The 26,783-nt window shown below is 38.2% G+C and overlaps 1 protein-coding gene across 1 annotated transcript in view; it reads right to left on the reverse strand.

Moving 5' to 3' along the window:
* Nucleotides 1–26,783, reverse strand: part of THSD7B (thrombospondin type 1 domain containing 7B) — a 918,476-nt gene that overhangs the window by 4,940 nt on the left and 886,753 nt on the right. Inside the window, exons 21-27 of the mRNA XM_036886655.2 lie at nt 18,051–18,196; nt 12,715–12,874; nt 11,617–11,790; nt 11,421–11,516; nt 9,103–9,185; nt 5,394–5,586; nt 2,139–2,226 (exon numbers count right to left, since the gene is read on the reverse strand). Coding sequence (XP_036742550.2) covers nt 2,139–2,226; nt 5,394–5,586; nt 9,103–9,185; nt 11,421–11,516; nt 11,617–11,790; nt 12,715–12,874; nt 18,051–18,196 — 940 coding nt within the window. The remainder of the gene's footprint in view (nt 1–2,138; nt 2,227–5,393; nt 5,587–9,102; nt 9,186–11,420; nt 11,517–11,616; nt 11,791–12,714; nt 12,875–18,050; nt 18,197–26,783) is intronic.

Here is a 26,783-nt window from a genome sequence, read left to right on the forward strand (position 1 = left end):
CTTCCTTTACAATACAAAAACATAATCCTTAAGGGAGATTATAAATATACATGCCTAGTACAAATGAAATGGCAAACCTCCCCAGTACATGTGATTAGACACTGGGATCTTGAGATAAAATTTCTGCAACACTAAAAGAAGTGCTGTGGCACAGCCTGGGTGGAAATGAATATGGTAAACTTGAGAAAGTGAATTTGATGATAGAAAGGGAGACTAAAGCAATGACAGAGTAATGGAGCTGAAAGATGCAAGCTTTGTTATGGAATTATAGGAGAAAATTTACTATTTTATCAAAATACAAAAATCTTATTAAGGAAGGAATTTTTAAAAATGCTCTTCCATGAGAACCTAAATATATTTGGGCCTATACAGCACACCAGATTGTCCAGGGCATGGGGAAATAGAAGACAAAGGTGAAAGAGTTGTCCGGGCTTAAAATGTGGAAGACTTGAGATGACTGGCTAGGCAGTGAGAACATGACTTTTCATTTGTCATCAAAGGGAAGTCGCTGCTGGTGTCTGAGTAGGCAAGGGGTTGTTCACCTGGCTAAGTTTTAGGAGGACTAATCTGGCTGTTGACTGCAGAAGGGAGCATTTGTAATGAGTTCAAATATGGAGCTTATTGCTACTCCCCAAGGGGGATTATTAAGGCCAGGCTTTGAGGATGAAGAAAATAGATAGATATGAGAAATACATAATTATTTGTGTAATTTAGTCACTAAAAGGTAAGGGGAAATTCTACATGTCTTTTAAAAATTTTCTACAAAATTGTTACCAGAATTCCATGATGTGCCTCATACTTAGTGTTGAAGAATGGATTAAGGCTAACACAATTTTAAGTTGAAAGAAATGGAGAAACGTAAAAAGGCAAGATTTATAACTACTACTGAGTGTTAATCTCAGATATTCAAAAGAAGAGAGAACCATGGAATCAGAAATGTGGCTGTTAACAACTAGAAACAACTAGAAGAGACTCATACTCTCTCTTACCCTGTATTTGACAACTGAAAAATTGCTCTCAAAGCAATGGTCCAACTTTTATATCCTTTGTTGCAATCTAAGGCCTTTTCCTCTTTTTCCAGTATTGAATGCTTCTCATCACTCTGAACCTCAAAGAAGGCTTTCAGTTCCACATTTGTTCATTAAGACAGAATAAAGGTAATACAAATTTATCAATTCAGACAAAAATTGGTCAAATCATTAGATTATAGGGTGAATGAGCAACTAAAGATGTTACTGTTTACTACAGCACTAGTTAGACAGAAATCCAATTTCTAAAGATTTAATTTCTAGCACTATAGGTGGCCAAAATAATTAAAACCATCTTTATTTTCTTCATTAACTTTCACTGACCAAGAGCAGATTTAAAATTTGTATAACCTTGGAAACAGAATTTGAGGTTTAATATACAAAGGCTGGATTTGAATCAAGATTAAAACTTGGGTGAAAACATAAATATTTTGATCTGGAGAAAAAAAAGCAAAGACACTTTGATCTCAAGGAAATAAAAAATCCTATGAACATTTACTTAGGAAGCTAATAAATATTCTCAACACACTTGAAAACATTCAAAGGCATTTACTTCTGTTTTGAGAGCAGCTGATCAACAAAAATATATTCTGTACAATAAACTAATAATTTTCTGAGAAAAATTTTCAGGCCCAGTCACTTACAAAATGGGGTTCCTGGAATTGACAGTCAAATTTTCCCTCCCAGCTGCTCAATATAGATGTACATCATGCTCTACTATTTAAAATGTACTAAACAGGTTGTTTGAACGAACTGGCCAGTTTAACCTCACTGGTTAAGATCAGACAACTTTAAGAACAAAAATTATCTATTAGAATCACCTGGACGCTTTTAAACAATCTGGCCTCATGCATGACTAATTAAATCAGAATCTCTGTGGCTGGCACCCAAGTATCAGGCCCCAAGAGGTGGCAGTGTACAGTCCAAGCTGGAAGCTACTGATATAGAAATCGAAATACCACAACAGAAATGTCCTGACTAATGATTTGTCTCCTCTACCTTCTGATCTTATTTGAAAACCAAATAAAATTACGTTATTTCAAATGAAGACAACAAAGATAATGATCTTGTATTTCAACTCTTCAGCAATTCTTACTACTTAGTACTTACCAAACAAGGTAGGAAGTAAATACCAGGAAAATCATGATAAGAAAACCACAACCTGAAACACCATAGACCCAGATTTTCACTCGGCCATCTATTTAAAAGAGAGAGAAAGCAAACTTAACCATACAAAAGCTTTACTTCTTATCTGAATTTATTATTTTTTGTCTGAATTTTGAGATTTGCGTAAGTCATAGGCATAAGTGAAAATAGCCATATGTGACAGTTATAAAATGTTTGTAAAAAAGGGTGAAAATTAAAATGTAAGCTGTTATATTAAATTTTTCACAATACCAAATACCAGCAATTATCACTTCTAATAATTAACAGACTATTTTGAATTTATTTTCATGTGTGCATAGTCATATACGTAATACTGAAGCATTTATAGAGCAAAGAAAAAGTAATTGAGACAATCCTGTGGGCAATGAAAATTACAACGACCATTGTTGCTGGTATTGCTTCCTGAATGATGCTGAGTGAACAAAAGCTACATGACCAAGCTAATAAATGCAAATTAAAATTCACATGTGTACAAGTATACATTACTTTGGATTTGATATCTGCCAGAGTTAAGAAAGAGATGATCTGATCTATTTTGTCTTTTTCACTACGTAAGTTATAACTTGCGTGCATGTATAGTTTTTATACAAATAGAGATTTGATTCATTTCTGGAAATCCAGTGTTTTACGTGAGCACACAGCTAGCTTAGTGGTGGACTGACAAAAGGCAATCCCTTGGCACCCAAGAGGAATTGTGTGCTTTTCTGAAAGATACACACAGAAGGTTCATTATACACGTGAACATCACTAGCTGCAGGGCTAAAAAGTCTTAGCAACATCTTACTCTAAAGGCTTCCATGAGATGAAAAACCATCAAAATCTATTGTAAGCAGCACTTGTTTGGAATGGAATCACGATTACATTCAATTATGTTATAACTACCTAGTATAGTTTTTGCTTACAAGACACTTTCAAGCCTCAGTCAGGTTGGAGAATGTGGTTTCAGGGTAGTTATGATATTTGTCTATGTCGTAACACTTTTAACAAAGCTTTCTGATCTCTTTGAAACACTAATGATGAAATTATTATTAGCCCTGAACCCCACAGAGCTGAAGCGCTGGGAAGACCAGTACTTTTAAATCCCCAGGATAGAGGGATATATGGTCTGTAATCTTTAAGCCATGTTACTTGAATTAACTTAACCTTTTTAAATAACTTAATGGATAGGATCAAACTTATAAAAGGTAGTGAAAAATGTCTCCCTGCCCCTTTCTCAGTTCTTACGTAGGAACCACCATGATTACCAGTTTCCTTATGCACCAGCCCACAGTTTTCTCTGCACATGAAAACATGTGAGTACATGCACACAAATAGACCTTTTTCAAAAAAGACACAACTGGTGCATATCATTCAGGTTGACTTGTACTTTTTGTTTTCACTTGATAGCATATGTTGGAAATATTCCCATGCTAGTTCATAAGGGCAAGTCTTTTTTAAATGTATCTGAGATATATTGCACAATGTATCATTATTTTTCCATTCCATTTGTAGACATTTAGCTTGTTTCCACTAATTTGCTATATAACAAGCGATCATATGACTACCACTGTATGAAGAATTCTTAGGAGAGAAATTTTAGATCATAATATATGATACATACTGTCTAAATGTCCTCCTAAAGATTGCTCCAATTTATACTGCCATCATGTGAACCTAATGAAAATCACACTCTTCCCAGACTAAATGTATATATATTCACATGTACACAATGGTATATATATGAGTATACATGTGAAACACATAGACACACATATGTATATTCACATACATGATATTACTGATGCTTTAGTTAGACTCCCCAAAATTAAAGCTCTCATATAGATTTGAGGACTCATTTCCCTAGAACTTCACCCTAATTTTCTTCCTGAAATAGGGTCTATGGGCAACGAGTAAGCCTGGCTACATTTTATATCATGTTCCCTTCAAATTTAAATCTACTGCTGGTTTAGTCCCCAAATGAGTAAGATGTTTTTAAACATCTATGGCATGTCCAAACATACAAGAAAATCAAAAGAGAGTAAGATACTGTGGTCATCCTGAACAGTTGTTTGAGGAGTGTTTCTTGTTTCTCCCGTTAGATTTAGGGTCCTTTAGGCCCAGGCTCTGGTCTTTTTTTCATTTAAGCACATTGTCAAGGCACTTTTTGTACAGCAAAGCTCTAAGGTCTGGGAGGAAAGTTCCCAGGGTATGTTGGGCTGCACTTTGTTCGTCTCTTTCCTCTCCATGCCCCATTAGGGATGCTGCTTTGCTTAGTCACTGGTGGCATTGTGCTTCCCAGGAGAGGTATGCATGATAGGCACAGAGAATCTGGCTTTCACCTTCTGCCCATTTTACAAATTGGGAAGCAGAGACAAGTGCCATATGGCAAACCTACAGTTCAAACCTTCCTGTCACACTTCCTGGTGGTGAGACCTTGGTCAAATTCATTTGCACTATATCAGACTCCGAATCTATAAAATGCCTAATGTATAAAATGGGATGATGACATCTAAGGTTGCAAGAACCAAATGAGACAATTCATGTAATATAACCAGGACAGAATGATAGGGTGCACAGAAACCTCTAATAAAATGTTCATTCCTGTCCTTAACTCCTGAGCCCTACAAGGCACTGTGCTAATACCCACAAAATTCCTCCAGAGTAGGTATCTGGACTGATTTCATAGATGAACAGTTTCAGAAAGGTGAAGAAATTATGCTCAATCACAAAATGGGTCGATTCTGAGCCACGGTGCCAACAAGGTCTGTCTGCCTCTGAAATTTATGTTCTCCACAATTTCACCTGTGTTCCTCAAACCAGATAGCTTCCTTGGACATGTTCCTGAGGATCTATTCCAATTTTAAAATTTCAACCATATACACAAATTCACCGTTATAAAAGCATACCCTTTTTGCAGAGATCATTAAAAATTAAAAATAATTTTAAAGGTTAATATTTTGGTTACTGAATCCAGCACCTTTTAGACTGGGATTGAGACAGGAAAATGTCCTCAGCCATGCACAAGAATATTTTACAGTTAAAGGGAACCACACATCATACAACACTCAAATTTGAGAAACCTTCAAGAGACCATCTCGCCTCTTCCTTTTCTTCTCTTGTCCTCCTTCCCACCATTCTTTCTATTGTGAGCAGTGGTCATGATATAAACCCCAAACCCCATGAGAAAAGGTACATTTCTTACTCATAAGTGAAATATACCTGGATCAAGGGGTTGAAGAGACCATCCTTTAAAAATATCATGTATTTTTGAATTCACAGGTCTGTTTTTCCCAGCAAGGTTTTTCACATCAGCTTTTTTATCCTCTGAGCCAGGTACTTTGATGCAGTAATCCAGGAAACCATTTGATCTCATTATCTCTGTGTAGCCCTTCTCACAACCACAGACTCCGCCCTACAGCAAAAACACATATTTTCATGGCTACACAGTGTGTTATGCAGATGAAAAAGAACAATTTAAATCTGGGAATCACTGACTATTTGCATGATATGTCATGGTAATTTAGGTTTTTTTCAGTAACAGACTTGCCAAACAGATGGAAAGCCAGTAAACAGTTCATCTTCCTGGATTTCAAAGTCAACTCTTAAATAAATCATCAAATTTTTAAGAAATTTACAATCCTTATACTTTCCAAATATGAAATCACAATTATTTTATCAACAGAGGGCCTTAACTCCATCCTTTCCTCTCTTACAGAGATATTAAAGACATTTAATCAAAATGATCTTCAACTCTCCTCCCAGCTGGTTCAGAGTACTGCCTACTTCCCCCACCCCACCCCTGATACCGAGAAGCAAAGAAACAGGGATTATGTACACAGCTTCTCTGGGTTTTGTGCTCTTTGGTATCTGTTACTGCCGCAGCCACTGAATGCCTCTATCACCTTCTACCACTGATCATTCACTAGCATGAACTACCTTTCCGCTTGCATTCTTGCTTCTGCACTCAAGGAGGGCAGCCTGAGTGGAGAAAAAAAGATTTCCCCAAAAGTACACATCCAGAAGAGGGATCTGCATATCCTTCCTTCTGGTAACCTCCGTGTTCACACCACATCCCATTATCACACTCCTAGCTGGCATCCTGACAACATGTCCTTCATATTTGTAGATTTCTGGTCACTTTCATGTCCAATAAACCTAAGAAGCCGACTATGAGAAGGTATAATGGATGATGATTTCTTTCAGTGTCTGGAAGTGAAATGACAGTAACTGTTCTTCCTTCAGCAAACATAAAGACAATAGAGAGGAATAGCACATACTCTTTATGGTCTCTGACTTTCTACAAGGGCTCTTTACCTGAGATGGTTTATCTGGCATTTTCTGACCAGGTCTAGCCTCACAGAGCCCCTCATATCAATCCCTATGAATCACCTAGATTTATCTGGGTCACCAGTTGTTGACCTGACTTGGAAGAGCCATACTATCACCAAGAGAACACCTCAATCTCCTACAGAAGGAAAAGGGAGGAAAAGCATATGCTATAATCAATAACTGCCCAGAGTTTAGTAAACAGGCAGCAATCGTATAATTATGACAATTATTTTGGCACTTCAGTTTTAATTGACACAGTGTTCAATGGAGAGAACTAATTAAGACAATATGCATATGCTTGGTTATGAAAGCCATCTTTTCAAGATCATCTCTATTAGTCTGAGTGAATAGTTGAACCAGTCACGTATGCCAAAGATTCAAGGGAACAAGTGTTTATGTTTAATAAAGAGGGTATCCAGAGAGTTAATGGGAAGCCACAACTTCTGTTTTGCAGAAATCAGCAGCCCAAGGAGCTGTTGCTGATCTTTTCTTCTCTGTAAATTTGGTCACTAGCTTTTCTGTGGTAAAAAATTAACCCACCTTGAAGTAGAAGAGTTGTAAAATAGGACTGTGTGCTTGAATTATTTTTAACTAAATCATTTTTGGAAAGAGCATACAATAACAAGGAATTTGTTCCTTTAAGGAATATAACTTTTAAAATACTATATATGCATTGCATACTATGAATGACATTGATTAGAATATATTGCACATTTTGCATTAATTTCTGAGCCAGATAGGGGATTAAGAAGAACCAGGAGAAATGTGCTTTAAAAAATGTGTGTATGTGTGTGTATACATACACACAATGTAGTCTGTATATATAGGCACATACATGACTTATTTAAAATGAACTAAAAATGTACAGTATGCATACAGTAAAACAACAAATTTGACTGGATCTATACTATCGGAACTCAACCAAGAATTAGGAGAAGTGCAAGTTGCAGCACTCCAAAATCTTGCTACTACAGACTATCTACTGTTAAAAGAACATATGGGATGTGAACAGTTCCCAGGAATGTGTTGTTTTAATTTGTCTGATTTTTTTCTAAGTATTCAAATTCAGTTAGACAATATCCATCATATCATTGATAAGTTTTCACAAATGCCTAGGGTGCCTAACTGGTTTTCTTGGTTTCACTGGAGATGGCTGGTAATTGTAGGTCTGCTTTGGTTATGTAGCTGTATTCCTATTATGTTAATGTGTGTGCGCAATTTAATTAGTAGTTTAAAACCTATACATGCTTATGATATGTCAAAGAAATAACCAATCTTCCCATGTTTTCTTCCACCTGCTACTTCTATAGCTTTTCTTCTTCCTTCCTAATTACAACCCTTAAGTAGAATTCGTGCCTCATAACGAAATTACCGAGTATCATAATTCTTCCAAGTGGTAAAGATACCTCAAGACAAATGTTGGGCATAGAAGCCACAGGGCATAAATCTGCAAAAAAGTGAAAAGCTAACCTTTTCAAACAATATTGCTTCTCTCTCACTTACCAACTTTACATTTCCCTGTATGGCCCCGGAAGATGACTGGTAGCCAGAGACGGGTAAGATTCCTCAAGGGAGGAACAACCTAAGACAGGCACAGTCACAGGGGGCCCGTCAGGTGAGAAATTGGGGATCAACAGAGGTGAAGCTTAGAACCTCACCCCCCCTGTTTTGAGAGAAATCTTCTGCATCTGTGGATGTTTTGATGCCCTTGTCTAGCTCGGATTAATACTTAGTCTACAGGCACACACCTGATCATCTACATTTGCCCTCTCACAGCACTAAACTTTGTTTTCGACCTTTATCTTGCATCTACCTACCACTTCAGCATTTTATTAAAAATAATAACAATAATAATAATAATAATAATAAGGGAGAAATGTGGGATTCACATATAAATCAAGTATAAAAATCAAACGAATATTCATATTTGACCTGATTGTTTATAGTTCATAATGCATAATCAAAACCGAAAGTTTCTGTGATGACTGCCCTTGCACTGTTCACCATGTAAGAACTTATTCACTATGTAAGAATTTGTTCTCCATGTAAGAACTTGTTCATTATGCTTCAGAAGATTGGAGACTGTTGAGAATTAGGCTTGGGGTTGATTAATGATTGTGCATTGAGTCCCCTATACAGAATTTTATTGTTGTTAACAACCATTTGATCAATAAATATGAGAGATGCCCTCTCAAAAAAAAAAATAAATAAATAAAATGAACTAAAAATGTACAGTAACCATAGTATGTACATTTAGTAAGTATGAACATGCATTTATATTTCAAAAGTGGGGGTATATGAAAGGCTAAGTGTGAAAGAATAAACTGAGAACATTATTGATAAACAGCTAATGTAAATTAGCTATCTGAGAGACAGATTTGCCTATAGACAGATTTGTAGGGAAAAGCTTGCTTTCCTTAACACTTGGCCCTGCAAATAGATTCTTCATTTATATAGGGGTGATTACTCCCACAAAGGCCTCTAGATGGTATCGTGGGCACGTGGAACTGCTGCCAGGCCTGCAGTGACTGGAAACCATTGAGAGAACATGCATAACAGCAATTAAAACACCTGTGGAAGTCCCCAGCATGAGACTCACCTGCGTGCAGTAGGAGAAGGGTTTTCTGCAGGCTGGATTACACTGCCGGATAGCAGCAGGGCGTGCCTGAGGGGAACAGCCGCCTGCAAAGGAGATTCCATCATCATTTGCAGATTTTTCTGATAAACATTACATATTTTTTTCTCTCTGGCACTGACCACTTTGTAAAAATATCATGTTTTATTTCCATTTGCTGACATGTGGCCCAATCTTATTTTATTGATTACTCCAGGGAGGAGTGCTTAAGACAAGAGGCTCTGCTAACAAATGTTAGCAGTGGAGTTTTTATACCTGCTCGCTGGCAATGTGATTCTATCACGGCTATGCTTGAGGGCAAAGTCTGAGTGTGCCAGGATCAGAACAAAAATTGATGAAATCTCAATTAAAGTTGAGGAGCAGAAAATACATCTGCTTGAAGGCTGTTTCTCTGTATATTTTTCTCCAGCTCCTGAATACCCCAACTAGGCACTTATGCCAATTGCCAACAACCAAATGCTAAAAGAATGCCCCTAATTGATTCACGGACCACAGTATCAGACATTTTGATAAAATTTAAAAATGCATTTCAACCAGAATGCAGGCACACATACACACACAGTCATATATAGACCCTGATGCATATTTTTAAGAGCAAAACATTTAAGCTACAGAAGAGTTAATCATGGATCTGACACAGTACTTGTAGGTGCTCATTAAATATTTTTGAGTAAATGGATGGAATGATGTCTCTATAATCTGAAAATCATTTACATAATAGTCATTCCTTTCTGGTACTAAGCTAAGAAGTTGCCATGATATTTGAGGGAAGTATGTAAACTGTTATTATGTCATAGTGGTTGCACTTATAGGTTACAGCCTTTGTATTACTATAACTGTCAACCAATTAATTACAGTTCATAATTTTGTAGCTAGCAAAAAAGCTTTGGGCTTAAGGTAGTGTAGGAAAGAGTCAGATCTATGTTTCCCTGGGAATGAAGCAGCTAAATTCTCAGTGCTACTTGAAAAATAAAACAAAATCCACACAGAATTTTTAAGAAACCCACAATCCAGAATTAGCACCTGGGTGTGAAATTGATTAACTGGGCATTAGTGGCAAATAACCACACCTTCCTGTGATGCCAGCAGTGCTTGGACCCTGCCTTCCACTTTGTAAACCAGTGATCTTCTGAAGCACAGCATGGGCCGCCCTGTAGGAGGGAACTTCTTAGGAATTGGGAAGAAGTTCCCAGTTCGAATTTGATTACTTTATGCAACATTTTGTTTAAATTAAAAAAATGAAATTTAGCTCTATCAATACTTAGCAGATGCAACTGGTAACCAAGCACATTTGCTAGCTGGTGGCCCATGTCAATGCTTGGTGCACAGTATCTGATAGGGTGACCCGTACCAGTGTGTCAATTCTTGGCATATTGCAGATTGTTTTCTGTGTTCCTGGCTAAGTAGTTTACAATATGTTTAGTTTTAATAACAACTTACAAAATAGGCAAGTAGCTTAAAGTAAATTATTGTGTGGATGAGCTATGGTTAAAGGCAATACCATTAATGCAAAAACAGGCAAGCAATAAAAAGGAGGAACTGACAATTCTGTTCCTATAAAGAAAAGTAAAAATTCTCCCACCACTACAATAGGTTTTTCAGCTTCCAATACTAAGTAAAAACAATGACATTTAAATTTCCCTGACAAGAAGACATACAAAAATCTTTGCAACTGTCAAAGAGACCATTTGTACAAATTGTATCCATTGTGGGAATGAGGAGATCTTTCTTCAATCTATAATTGGATCAAATTCTCATGACCAGCACGATAGTAAAAAACTAAGTTTTCAGTGCATGAATACAGCATCTGTGATTTATAGCAAAAAGACTTCTGCACCATTAACCAATATTTTAATTTCTTTTATATCTTTATCAACCCTTTTAATTTCAAATTCTGTGTTTTAGAATATGATATATTAGAAAAGCAGTCCAGGAATATAATATGTTGAGATATGTCCTCAAAATCTTTTTACTGAAAAGTTACATGAGTTAAAATTTTAGAGACCATTGCTTTAATGTAGGATTGTTTTTACCAGTTTTTGTCTCAGATCATAATATTTAAGGAACAGTTATTGTGTTTCAGCTTATTTAAGTTGTCTGATATAAGTCTTCAAATAGAATTGTTTGCTTTTTAAGATGTAAAGGCCTAATGACAATTTGCTATGAAGATCATCTAATGTCATCTGCCCAGTCTATCCTTGCTTATAATTTGTAAACGAATTCTCACACGGCAACACTCAGAGGTCTTTCTGAAGTGCCCACATAATCTTAAATAGGAATACCTGTGACATTAATGCCATCTGAACGTTGGCACCATACGGTTCGTTCATTGTTGTTCCAAAGACTTGCCTTCCATGTGTAGTGATAACATTTGCCTCCTGCAAGTAAATATGATAACCGCAGTTCTATTATACCTCACATAAAAATAGAATTAGCATTGATCAATCAAAGCTAAGAATCGAAAAGTGTTCTTGGTACCTGCACATGGGCGTGTTTCTAGAACCTGCTGGGGGCAGCTGTCTTGGTTCTCAAAAGACTGGATTATAAATGTCCTTGACCTAGACTGGCGACCCATTGTCTCGAAGCTTCTTCCATCAATGCAGGTTAATTCACATGTACTCCACTCTGACCATTCCGTTAAGTGGCAGTCCCCTGCAGGATTGGGCAGCATGGAGCAGGAGAAAAAAACATGAAACCTGGTTGCTGACGGCATTTACGTGGACAGGGTTCACAGTGAGGTGCATGGTGATGGTGCAGTGATGGGGAGGGTTCTAGGTTCTTCACAGTCTACTTTGACCAATTTTCAAATTAGAAAGTACTAAGAAGGATGACATAATTTATGGTTTAATCTGGTTTAGCAAGAGAGTGCCAGAAACCAGATTGCTGCTACTTTGCTTCAAACCACAGTAGAATTATCTAGAGAACACTATGTGTCTGCCAGTGACAATAAACTTTTTAAAAGGTAAAGATTATACTGCCTCAGTTTTCAAAGAGCAGCATAACATTGCAAAACGGATGTTCACAGAAACCATATGAAGAAAGTTGCTGAAGTGGAGTATCTTTGGGCCTAATGAATGTTAAATAATATAAACACACATGCCTGTGTGCATATATACATACATATGTTTACATATATATAAAATTCTGTATTATAAGGATATATAGGATATATTAAGCTACTGTAAACTTATGCCATATAAGCTAAGTTGTATTATTAGGATCAAGATTAAATCATACACTTCATGAAACTATATATTCATAATTATATAGAACTTGACCACTTAACAAAGTATTTTCATAAACAGATAGCCTTACTTGCTCCTACCATGCCATCAGCCAGAGACTCATCCACTCAGGGATTCATCAACACGTTTTGAGTGCTAGCTAATGTACAAAGTGCTGTTAAGTACTTTTTTCCTCTTGTCTACTTTGCCTCCATTGAAGCCATAGGTATATATCCAGAGCGATAATTAAAAACTTCAATTTTGATGAGAGCACTTGTAGAGAAAACAGACAATAGAAAATAAATGTAAAACTCACCATGATAGGCATTCCCAACAATTTAAGATGACATACCTGGGCAAGGCACAGAACAGAGCTGCTTCATGAGGCTGTCCTGAAAGGGCACGTCTCCACACAGTGCCTCGCTGGCGCGGACAGCTGAGCGAGAGAGCGAACCATCGTGGACCATGCAGGAAAGGCTGCGGACCTGGACTCCGTCTCCACAGTCTCCGCCCTGTGAGAGGAAAGGATACTGTCAGAATCCCCCAAATAATGAGCATCTCAGAGCTTGGGCCACTGCCACCTTCTGCCCAAGAAAGCCCCAATTGCAGATCTTGGCAGCTTCCTCTGCTGGGGATCAGCTTTCAATTGTTGACAGGGAAGTGTCACCAAGCCGGTTTTCTAGAGCTGAAAGGGAAGCTGAAGTAGAAATGCAAATTTATGCCATAGAATTTATGCACTCAGACAATAATAATTCATTTTGGGATTCAGCCAGGACTGACTAAAAAGAACTGCGATACCTAACTCATCTAGGTGTATGTGATAAAATGGCCTGATCCATAGTCACTCCCCAAGATGGCAGGTACAGCCAGAGGACACACATTTCTCTCTTATTTTCCTTGTTTTTCTTTTGTAGGGAATTCAGTACTTTCTCATATGGATTAGGTTGGGGTTTCCAATAAAACGCCGATTTTTTTCTCTATTGCCACAGAAGGTGTTTTCCAGGCATGCCTTCTGTGCTGAATAATGCTCTTCAAAGATATTTAATACAAATCCCACTCAGATTATGGTGAACAATTAGAAAAAAACTGTGCAGTGTCTCACAGAAGCAGAAGCTTGGGATCAGAAGGCTCCTGGTGGTTATCTGAGCCAAGCATCTCCCTGAAGGAAGCGTTCTGGCAACATTTCTGGCAGATACTCATGAGATGAGTATTTTCCCCTCGGTTTCAGTCAGGTGCTCACACTTCAAAAGAAGTCCACTAGATATCTGGATAATTTTAGAAGATAGTTCTGTTTTTACATAAATGCTTTAGAAAACAGAGCCTAAGGCAAAGCTTTTGTGCTAAGGAGGTGAGACCACAGAATGAAGAGTGAAGATGAAAGAACTGTAGCAGGAATGGAGGGCAATCAAATACAAGGCAGGGTGGCACCACGCTGGCCTCGACTTCACAGGTGTGCGCAGCTGGGTTCTGGCCACCTGTACAATCATCTAGACAGGCCACATAGTGACAGCATGCCTCTGGCCCATCCACAAAGGGGGAGGAGGACAGGATGGGAGAGGCATTTAAATGCCAGCTCCTCCTGGGGTCCAGCTTTCATTGGATCTCTCCCTTCATCCCAGGGAGTATTAACTCGCCTAAACTTCCAAGGTGTGATAACTCAGTTGCCACTGCATTCAGAAGTTGGTGGGAGAGCTAGAGCCTTCCTAACTACATGGAGTAGTTAGGAAGTGGGAGAAAGTGGGGCAGAGAGGAAGGGAAAGAAGGAGGGGGGATAGGAGGAGAGAGGAGAGCATGTGCCTTTGTGCCTCTGTTGCAGCAGTAGGGGTGCTACAACCAACCCATTAACCCATCGTTAGGTGACAGTAGATAAGTGTGCTCCACACTGGGACACTGAGTTTTATCCCCTATGTATCCCTTCCCTGCTGCAGGACCTAGAAACCGCATTGGCTAAGGCCCTGCACTTGCAGTAGCTCGGTGAAGGGCAGTGTGGTCAGCTAAGGCTGTGCAGTGGTCCAGGGCATGGAGCAGGTCCAGGGGCTCAGGGGGGCTGCTGAGCACCAACCAGGTCAAGGCACAGTGACAGCAGCTGTTGAGTGTCAAGGGCAGGTTATGGACAGACAGCTGGAGGTACAGAATTTATAGTGCAACTGCTAAAAGAAATTCTTTATGTAAGGAAGTTAAGAGTCAGGCATATTGGCAAAAAAGAAAAGGTGTAACTTGGAGGAGGTCCAAACTGTAGCCACTTAAAGCCAAAAAATCTGAATGGGACAGGATGGGAGAGGAATTTAAATGCTCACTTCTCCTGGGGTCCCAACTGTAGCCAGGACATCCTCTTCTAGAGATGTTTTAATGAGAATTATGATTTGTTTATCTAAGATGGCAATTCCCACACTTAATTTATCAGTACCTCATAATTGCTCTAATCACCTCTATGGCTGTTGTGAAACTGCCAAAAAAAAATGCTCCCTAATTTTGAACCTAAGTGCATGTTGGGGGAGATATGTGGGGGCTCAAAATCAACTCACAGTAGATTCATTCAAAGCAAATGCTCTAGTAAGTGTTCACTCCTTAAAATGGAAAATAACTAAGTAAGTTGAATTTCTTTTGGGGGGGTTTCTCTTTTGAAACTTTTTATTCCAAATGATGGCTCCACTGCAGAATTGTCCAAGGTATGTGTTTTGTTATAGAGTATCAGACTGCATACTTGGAGAGAAGAGTCTGGAGACACTGCAGCACATAGGAAATTAGAAATTACTGCTATTGCTCTCTAAAACCTAAGGTGAGAGATGATGCAACTGATTAGAGTTTTGTTTGACATTCCAGGAGATGGAGTATGAAGAAATGACAGGAAACAATTCTATGTCAGGGATCACTTCAGAAACCAAGACAGACAATAATATGCTCCTCATATGCATCCAGATTCAACGTTAATCTCTCATACCTTTGACAATACCCACAATATGAAAGAGAATCAGCATCAAAATGATAATTTCATTCATAAAGCAAGCATTCCCTCACTCTCATTCATGAGACTTTAAATACAAGGTACTGAAAATAGACCCAGTCTTAGAGCAAGATTGTCAACAGTTAGGATTCTCACTAACTCTCTACTAGTCAGATAATTAATGGATGTTCTGTATACTCAGAATTGGCATCTCCACCGGAAGGGGATAGGCAGATGGTGCTAAGAGTCATAATCACAGTTTTCAGAAACATTACAACTTATTGAGCTCTTAATTCATGTCAGGTATCTGCTAAATACTGTATAAAAACTATCTAATCCCTATCAAAAAACCCCAGCAAAATAGGTATTATTGCTACACCCATGATATAGGTAAGAAAAAAGAGGCCTGAAGAGTTTAGAGACTTGGCAAAAATTGCAGAACTGGGAACTAGCAAAACCTTGACCAAAATTAGTCTTGTTAGACTCCAAAGTCTTAGCTTCTAAAACAGATTTATCAACATATATGTGGATACATGTTATCGGCTGAGGAACTCAGAAAGAGTTAGGAAACAGTAAAAAAGTAAGGCCTGAGAATCAATGCTTCTTGTCATTCATTTCTTTCCACATAAGGTGGTGCCAGGATGGGCACATCCACGGTGCTCTCCACTACTGCCTCTTGTATGGTTTGATACATTAAATGGTGATGTCATCACCTTAAATAGCTCCTCCACTCGCAGTGAATGAGCTCCCAGCCTGTATTTGGGAGGTTAGAACTTGACAGAAAAGGAGATGCAGAAGGGCAACTGTCAAACAGGCATTTGTCTTTTTTGTGCAAAGGCCCAGGTGTATTTTTTTATCAGTAATTCCAGAAACTCAACTTACATATAAATTCAAGAAAAGGAAACTCACTGAAAAGGTACTGTGTTGTCTATCTCTCAGAGAGTTCATAATTAGGCTTCTGGAAAAGCTGGAATGCAACTGGAACTCAGGAAACACTCAACTCAAATATCACTATGATTCCCTTTCTCTTTTGCCTCTGCTCTGCTTTTTGTGTGTGTGTCACCTTTTTTGTTCTTTCTTGCATTCGAGTGACTGACTTGTCCACAAGGCAGGAAAGTGTGGCAACTAAGAGTTCCTGAATACAGCACTTTTCAAACAGCTTCAATTCCATTGCAAATTCTCAGGGAAGAATGCTAATTGGCCCTGACTGGGTAAGGTACCCACCCCAGAGTAATTAACTGCAGACTTGTTTTTTGAGAGCACTGTGTGGATTAAATCTCCCAACTGGAAGGATCAGTGAGTGGGAATAACCTCACCTAGAAACCTGAGGCAGCTCTGAAGTTTCTGCATACATCTGCTCCTGGTATCTCCAAGGCCTCCATGCCTGGGGGTGTCCAATGGGTGCTACAACCCCAGGCCCCTGCCAGCACTTCTACAGGAAATGTTCACAGCCCACCGCTCTTGCTTGTGTGGTTCTTGCAAAAGCTCAGTGTGTGACAGCAGAATGAAACTTACACTGGCCATTTCCCCATAATGTTCCCATAGGACAAGTTGGCCAACTTGTATGAAAAAAAGAAAAGCTTCTGCTACCTGAGAAGGAAAAAGGGAAGCACAGAAGAACAGGTAAGGCACAGAGGCACCTGTAAGCCTGCTGAGACTTGGAGCATGGAGTCTGTTAGTGCTCCATCCTCCCTTCTTCCTTTCTTTTTTCTCCCATACGCTGCAGTGGGTTCCTTAATCCTTTATTTTCTCTACTCTGTCAACAGCTATCATAATTATAAGGAAAAATATTCCTCCCATTTTCTTAATTGTAAGTGATTTCAGGCAGCATTTAGTATTGATATTTAAAGCCATTAGGCTACTATTGAATTAATTAGCAGGGTTACCTTATTTTTTGTAAAAAGGAGGCTGAACAAATGTACCACACATTTCTGTTCCTCTAGGACTTATTAAAATACATGGGCATTTAACTTCTGCAAGAGAATAATGCTGCATGACAATGTCATCCTGACGGGAACACTAAACATCTCTATGAGAATACTCTGCAGATTTCTCAGTGCATAATCAAAATTACTGTTACCTCATTAACCTAGGCTTTGGAATACAAACTGAAGGATAAACTAGTAAAATCAGAAAACAGAGAAAATCAATGTGCTTTTTTCTTACACAAGAAGCCAGAGAGAAAATGCAGTGGAGGATATCTGCTGATCCAGCAAAAGCTCTGGGTAAATGATATATTATGATGTCGCTAGGCATTTATATTTCAGGTCAATAAAAACGTAATCATTGAGGAAAATGTAGTAACCTTGGTTCATGTAATAATGTTAAAATATAACTTTCATATATTTTTGGGTTTCTGCCCATATGCAAGGTTTTGTCTGAGCCTAAGAGTGCCTCTTTAAGAGATGCAGTCTGCAGCAAGCCATGCATTTCCATAGCATCAAGATTTTGCCTAATTAAATAATACTTTTACAGAGTTCTTGAGGATGCCAAAGAGAGTAGAAGTCCCATGACCTGGCCTGTTATAATCAGTGCCTAATGAATAGCTGTTTACTTCCCTAGTGCTGTCACTCTCCATGAGATTAAGTGATTTGGTTGTATTTTTCCATATCTTCCATTGCATAAAAATACATTGTGCCACACTCCTGGTGTGTGAAATGTGTTCTTTCAATGCCAAGGAGTGAACAGACAGGTGCTTTGGACACACTGAGAAGCATTTCTCCAAGTGTCATTACGTGACCCACCTCCAATTTACATGCAGACCAGTTGCCCAGCACCCAGCTGTAGCAGGGGGTCACGGGGCAGGTTTTCTGTTGGGTGAGCTCTGTGGGGCACGGCCGTCCTTCTCCTTGAGTTGGCATAATGATAAATCGAGTCCGGCTCATCAGACCTAAAAAGATAAGGAAGATGTAAGCATTTCCGTTAAGAGTTTGGCTTAGAAAGAGAATTAAAGGATAGAATGTCACCTTAACCTGTGTAAGTTTTCATTAAAATACACTTAACTTTGTCATGTCTACCTTTCATTTTTTCTGCCATTTTAATTAGGTTTCTATTGAGAAACAGGTTATCTAATGTTTATGGAGCTGAAACTGTCTACTACTTCTTTAGTCTTTCTAAGTCCAAACTCTGTATTGTTGCCAAATAGACTGATCCTGTAAACAATGGCAGAATGTTAACTCATTCAACAAATATTTACTGATTAAGCTCTAGTATGATCCAGGTATCCTGTGTCCTAGGGATACAGGATGAAATTACCAGATATGCCTTCTGCCCTCACAGACCTTATATTTTCAGTCAGGGTCACAAATATTAAGCAAAAATAGAGGTACATCTTCTTTGCTAGGTCCTAAATTAACAAATAAAGTAAAAATTGCACATAATCCAGTGCCCTAGAAAATTCTCCAGGAAGGTGCCATCCCAAGCTCTCAATAATGTCTCTTCATTAATTCAGCATGGACAATTTTCCTAAAGTTTAGGACCAGTTAATTTTTTTCACTGAGTACAAGATAAAGTTGTTGGCTTGTATGAGGGAGCCATCTGCTCGTACTGGCATTCCATTTCATAATGAAAAAAACTGGCTAATTGGAATAGTTGAGGAGAGGTCAGAGGTCCCATGCCATGTCATGCCCATTCCTAGGTATCAGTTCACAAGCTCATTAAGTGGCATAGTGGATGGAATTTAAATGTCTGTGTTTCCTGTTTCTCTCTCTCACTCTCTCCCCCAATCAGTCTCATCCTCTTTCTTTTACTGGTGATGGGCCATGTGCATATAGTTCATCTCTGTTAGTTACTTGTGAAAATGATGTCCTTCCATTGTTGCTGTAAAGTTCATTATGTAACTGTATTTGTGCTAAATACTAACGGAAAGCAGAGGTTTCTGTGATAGCATGTTATGGGGCTACATCCCAGTCTGGAAAAGAATCAGAGAAACGTTTCCTCAAGTAGCTGAATTTTAAACAGAAATCTGAGGGGGTCAGCCAGACAAGATGAACAGACAGTGTCCCACACAGAAGAAAGCATGTGAGGAGGCCATGAGAAGCAAAGAAGCAGAACACTGTTGAGGACCAGATGTAAGGCTAATGTGGCTGGAGCAGAGATAGGTAGAGGAAGATATAAAACTGCAGTAATGCTGTTAAACGCTGTTGAAAGTGCAGCCTTTTAGTAGCTGTGAATGATTCTAGATTTATACCTTAAGAGAAATGGAAAGCTAGTGATGACTTCACTTCTACATAGAATTCACCTGAAAGCCCTGGGTAGGAATAATTCCCAGATGCCCTCAAGTTCGGACAAGGAAGGGTGACTCACACTGTCAGTGGACAACACCTCTGACTGGCCACCAGAATATTTTCATAGATTTGATGATAAACTAATTCTCTCAAGAGAAGACCTTGAAGAAAACTAGTTCTAATCACTGCATTCTTGAAGTTCCTTAAGGTTTGGGCTTCTGTCTCTAACATGGTATACTTCACATGTATGAAGCACTAATTGAATATTTGCTTAATTCTCATTATCATAAATTGTCTACATGATACCTGGTATCTGAAACTGTGTGATGGTATAACAATGTTATTGAGCAAGTACTACATGCTAGGCAGTATCATAGATATATACACGGACATCACATATTCATATCAATGCTAGAGGGAAATTCTCTTATTTTTTCATATTAAAGATAAGGAAGCTGAGGCACAGAGTTTAAGTCACTTGTCTGAGATCAAAAACCTACTAAGTTGTAGAACAGGATACAAAGCCAGAAAGTTTTACTCCAGAGGCTGTTGTATGAGCCATGAGGTGAGAGAGCAGAGATGACTATCTAGGACTTCTATGGGAAACATAAAAGAAATGTAGGATGGTGGTAAAATTTGAGTCAGAAATAACATGGGCTTGGTGAAAAGCAGAAATTACCCATTCTGCATCCTTGCACACTGAGTTCCTGTGTGGAACATATGTGTTTGGACAGATGTTCCTCCCAGTGTCACTCAAGTCAAATGATACAGGTCAGACATCATTTCCTTTGTGATCTCTGCTTGATGAGCACACTTGGCTAAACATTTTGCTTTGTTCTTGCTTAAACACTCTTCAGTTTTATAATAATCTTTATGTTTATTCTTTTGACGTAAATACCTATTACCCTAATGTCATTATGTTGTATTCAGTTCCATCCATCTTTGCAAGAATAATAACATGTAGTGCCACCTTTATCACAGCCAGAAAGGCTCTCTTTCATTATAACCAAATGACTTCAGGGCTGTTCTTGGATTGATGGCATGCAGATGGCCATTAGTTTAGAGCTATTTTATTTATTTCCATTAAAGTGATAGATATCTTCTGCTGGACATAGAGGTGTGGGGGAATGTAATGAATTCAACTGAAAAAAAATGATGCTATTATTTTTTGAAATAATGAGATCTTAAAACCATTCATTGACGGCACAGCCATATGATTTCTCTGCTTTTTGCCATCCACAAAGGTATTATTTTCAAACAATGTTGATTACTACCAATAATACATTTTTAAAACCAAGGAGCTTATAATAATTCTACATTTTGAGGTATATCATCATGTTTAATTGGCTAATATTAAAGTTCAATAAAAACTATTGCTCATAAAGGCATGAGGTAAAGGTAACTACTGGACCTACTGTTCTGTGGGGGTACTTGATGTATTTTAGTAAGTTTCCTCAAGTAGTCAGGAGTACTTGGTTGTGTACATTTAATAGTCAGAGAAAGTACCCCTGAGATCAGTCACTCTTTCACAGATCCTAAAGTTGTAAATATAAAACCTAGCTAGCTACATGGATACAGATGTTGTCAACAAGAAGGCCTGCCATCTCCAACAGTGGTGGCCTAACACTACCAGGGAGTCCAAATACCAGACTGGGTGGAGTATTCATCTAAGCATCTATCTCTCAGCAAAGGTAGGAACCTGAAGGAATTGTTTGGTGATAGTGAATTTTCACATGAAGGGGGAAGCAGTGGAGAATGTGGTCAAAGATATTTAAAGTTATAATGTGACATAGAATATGTGAGGAAGAATTTCAAAGTACCTGACATATGGTGAAAAGAAACCTGGACTTGGCATCAATGTTCTTGAGTTGGAAACAGCGCTCTCAAATTAAAAGCTAGTGGATGATGTGACTGCATGAAAGTATTTTAAGTCCTCTGATCATGATTTTCCTCTTCAGTAAAATGAAATCAAGTATATATAAAGTTATTATCTGAGGATAATTCACACTGGGAAATGACACTTAAAAGTGAATCTTTTTAAAAGGGGAATTAAATTATTTTTAATAATACAAAACATCTAAATGGGTCATTTTCTGGAACTGAAAAGTATATAAGTGGGTTTATTATACCTGATATCAACCACCATGTAGATAATAATTGCAAGTATGCAATCAATATTAGGACAAAGAATAAATCAGCTATTGATATTTCTTTCATGATTTTATGATTACCCTATAAAAGATCCATTGTTGCACAACTGGTTTCGCAGTTTGATCACAGTCTTTGGCCTGTACATCACTTTTCATCAATTTTCTCAAGATCTCCCTTTAATCTCTGGTGTATGAACTGCTCCATTTTGTGCTCCTTTGCTGTGTGTTACACATTCCATTTGCAGCTAGAGACTGACCCAGAAACACCCAACACAATGACAACATGTGCATCAGCAGAGAAGGCTTGTTCCCTGGGGGATGGCTTTACAAGTGGTCAGTTCATTAGAGAATATTTTGATATTAGGATGGATTTTGCTGCCTAAAGAACTCGCAATTATGGTGAGTCAGGTGAAGATTACAGAAATGATGAAGACTCCTTGGACTTAGACTGGTGACATGACTCAAAAAATGCCATATATAAACCACCTTCTAGCATATCTAAAATACATAATCTAAAATACTTATTAAACTTTAATATTTTAATAATTTTTTCTAACAACTAGTATTTCATATCAATTTCTAGAACTTGCCCTGGAACAAGTCTACAATGGGTATGTAAAGCATGCTACCTCTATTCTTGGGCTTAGATTGTTAAGTACACACAACTGAAATCCATAATTTCGGCCTGGTCTCAACCCACCGAGTCCCCATGCCCTAGCCTGGGCTCCTTTAGCCTGCAGAGTGAGTGAAGGTCGCTGTCATGATTCCCACCTGAGAAGAGGATAGTTTTCTTGGATACTTTCTCTGGACTCTTGCTTGGGTTTATTTCATGTTTTTCAATAAAAAGCATAAAATATGGGACTAGGAATCTATTTGTAACATGAATTCAATAGTAGATCTAGACAGTATGCTTAATCAGCAATACCAATGAGATGCAGAAACAGAAATTGCATCTATTCATCTCCTCTTCAGGTTATAAAAGAGGGAAAAGTACCATCTACCAAGTATGTTGCTGATTTAATAGAGACCCAAATTACGGTTGGGTAAGTTTGCTAGCAAATCTTTCTGAGCCTTTTCCTCTCCTCTCTTGAGGAATATTGGGAACATTATGAACAACAGTGATATTAGGTCTACTGTTATAAATTAGCAATACTTAAACGTTCAATGAAGGGAAAGGATTGCATGGGAAGACCTCCAGATAAAAACAGGCAGGGGGACATACTAGTATAACACACACACACATTCCCCACAGAGAGACCAGTAGTACTGGTACCTGCGTAGGCTTAAAGCATATTGAACCAGGTCACATGCCCACTGAACTCAGCAGCAGTCAGATTGCACTCTGAGAGTCCACTGACAAAGAGGATGTGGAAAGTTTTAAGCAGTAACAATTTCTCAAAACTGGTTAAGTAATTGTCAACATGTATGTTCCTAAGAGGAAATGGAGTGAAATGCAATGGTTCTCTGTTTTGACCATACTTTCAGATCCAAGTAGCCAGCCGCCTTGCACCTTCACAGTGACTTCCTTTCAACAATGGTTCTGTGGCTGTGACACATGGACATTGAATTAATGGAAAAGTATAGTTGTGATAGCTCTGGACAATTTGAATATGACCCAGGCAAACAATGCAAAGTATGTGTGTAAGGAAAAATGGGAAAGTAAGTACAAGAATAGTAAAGCAATGAAGAATATACCTATTTAACCTTAAATGAGTCATAAAATCAAACATCTGAGCAATTAACACGAACATACCTCTAAACCAGAGCACTATAGATACACAAATACGACAGCAGTATATGAAGTGACAGAGCTTATAACATGGAAAAATGAATACTATTACTGGTTTGCTCTTGGGAATTATTTCTTTTAAACAGGAGTTGAGTTTTCAAGGCATACACCCAGTTTTGGCAGGGATTGCTCTTCCAGAGCCGAGATCTACAAGGGGTCAGCTAACTTAGCTCCTGAAGGACAGGGTTCAGTGTCAGTAACCTCTATGCTGGCCTTTCTTTCCTGATGTGCACCCCAAAATTATGTTATTGAGTAAAATGATTCCTTTTTTAAGTATTTCCTCCTATGGATTTATTCTTAATCCTTAGGTACCTGCTACCTAATATTAGTAGCAAATATTAGCAGATGGCAAAATAAAGGAAAAAGAACCTAAGGGATACTTTAAAAAGCTCATTAATAGCTGATCATTTCAATCTATTAATCAGTTTTAATCATATGTGTCTGTATTATGGTTAAGGCAATTTATTGTATAATACCTTTTGTCATTATAAAATATTCCTTATTTTGGAGGGAGGGATTAAATTAATTGAGTGAATACAGTGTGATATGGTGTAGAGATGATACAGCGTACTTTTGCTTAGTTCTCTTCCCTTCCCCATTCTCCTTTCTTTGCTCACCCCTCTCAGAGCACCTGCATGCCCCCCAACAACCCCATCAAATAAACTATTTCAACAAAAATCTCAGTCTCAGGCTTTGCTTCAGACACAGTTACTAATATTTTCATTTTCTATGCAATAAACTGAAGCTCAGAGAAGTTAAATAATTTTTGTAAAATCTCACAGCTAAGAGGATTGGAACAAAAGTTTATTTTGCTGCAAAGGCATGTGCTTCCAACAGATCTCATCTGTTCCACGGCAGGTATCAGCTTCTATGCTGATGAGCCATTCGGCCACTTGAATGAGTTTGAATGCACTTTGGCCTACCTCTGCAATAAATGTGTGACTTGTTTTCACACATTTCATAACTTTCTCTAGTAAAAAGTCATTAAAATTACGGTACTAACATCTTCCTCTGTGATAATTCTGTATTTGCTTTTGGGTAGTTGTCAGAATAAGCTTTTCATAGTAAATTAGCTGAGTCCCAGACATGACAATCTATCTGGGAATGAGGTCAGGACAGACCACAGCATCAAAGGCATGGGATAGGTCTTTAAAGGGCAAAAGAGCAGGTCCCTTTGGCTTGGCTGGAAATAGAGAGCTCCTGACTTCTCTGTGGTAGAGTGTGTATGTTCTAACCTCTTATCTCCAGTCCTGTTGTCCATGATTGGCTTTCAGTTCCATTAAACCCTAACAATACTTGAATGGTCACTGTAAATACCCATATACAGAACTACCCCAAGGAAGAGCTCGCTGGGCACGCAGGAAGAGAAGGTCAGAGAGAGTGATGGCAATCCTGGAGCACCTCTGGCCATCAGTCACACATTCCCTATCTGTAAGATTGGGAATATGCCCATTAGGTGGGCTAGATAACAAGCAACAATATTGATTATGATACAGGCCTACAGTTAGGAGGCTTAAAATTCAGAGGAACTTCTTAAAGCCCTTATTACCCTTTGTTCCAATCTGAGGTCCATTTCCTCTGCTTACTCTTAAATATAAATTATTCTATAAATTATGAGAAGTTTTATAAAGTTTTATAACCCAGGGAAATGTACATAACATGAACATCACAAATACAGTGTCAGATGCAAAGGGGCACAGTGGGACAAATGGGGCTTTGGCAACACCTGAACCCGAGTTCCAGTCTTTCCTCCACAGCTGACAAGCTGCCTGATCTTGAGTGGGTTACTTATTTGCCTGTCACCTCACCTGTAAATTTACATTTAAACTTCATAGGACAATTGTAATGAATTACTAAAGTACTCCAGGCAGCAATAATTGTGCCTTTGACCAACAGATATTGAAAAAGTAATTATTCTAATATTTCATCATATTACAGATAAAAATATAGTGTGAGTCTGCAAAGATTAGATCCAAGTCCTACAACTTGCTGTTGGAAATAACAGCTCTAAAACTGGTTATCTGGTTTCTTGTCTAGTCTTTTGTTTTTTGCATTCTGTAACTTAGTTTCTTGTTCTGTTGTCATAGGAACTAATTACTTGGTGCAATAAATAAGTTTAAATTGTTATAACTACATGGCTGTGCCCTATCAAGGATGCCACATTGATCACATTTTATATAGCCATTAAATAATGAAGGTCACTGGCTTGCCTTTGAAATCCAAAGAGAAAAAGAAAAAAAGAAGAAATGAAAAAAAAATATATGGAAATCACCAAGTTGCAGTGCTTTGGAGTTAGTACAAAACTATTTTTTCATTATGGCCTAGAATTGACAGAAATTATATGACATCTGGGAAACACAAAAGGCAGGCTGGATTACACAGTACAGAGAAATATTATAAACTCATACACATCGAATTAAAAATATGAAATAGAAAAAAGCAGTCTGTGGTAAATAACATTCTTATAATGTCATTAGTTAAATAATTATGAATAATGCATGATATGCTAAATTTAGGGACTTTTACATTTCACTGGACTGATGAAAATTCAACAGACAAGGAGCATGACTAATCCAAATATTAAGCTCTTCCATTACAAGCTTTGATCTTTGAAATCTATCTGAAAAGATCCCTTAGCGGAAGCTTAGAATCAGTCTCCAATGTGAACTAAATTGGATTCAAACTGTTCTGACCTTGAAATCTTTAACACAATTAGAAAGTATATGCCAAGCATCAGGTGTACATTAAAGCAGCAGTCCAGATGCTAGGAAAAGAAAGAAAGCTCATTTCAAAATTTCCCGTCCGATCACTGTACTTTTGTGGGTGTGATGGAAGTGTGGCTTGTGCGGAGGCACTGGGGATGCTGGCATACATACTCAGTGCCTGACCACCCAGGGAATTCGTCAACTGAGATAATTCTGGGAACGTTTGCCTCTGATAATGAAGTTAGCTGAGGGCTGCAAGTATTAAGATCAGACTCCTAGGCAACATGCTTGCTTACTTTAATGTGACTAAAGAAACTCTATTTTTGCTGTGGTCTCTGCCCCACTCCCACCACCATTTGGAAAAAAGAAAGTGGCTCCTGCAGAAGGCAGTGGCTGACATGCTCTCTTAGAAGACCCAAGGCACACATGTTTTTCAATGATGGTTTCCAACCTTTCTCAGCTCTGGAGTTTGGTGTCTTTTAAGAAACAGGTTCATCTGTGCAATACATTCTTGCTTTTGATTATTGCTGTTTGCTTGTTGCATTTCAGTCATGCTGCATTATGATTAAGACATGATTTAAATATAGAATTCTCTCATTTTAGAAAC

This window comes from Manis pentadactyla, chromosome 8 (assembly GCF_030020395.1).
Source record: "Manis pentadactyla isolate mManPen7 chromosome 8, mManPen7.hap1, whole genome shotgun sequence".
NCBI classification, from domain to species: Eukaryota; Metazoa; Chordata; class Mammalia; order Pholidota; family Manidae; genus Manis; species Manis pentadactyla.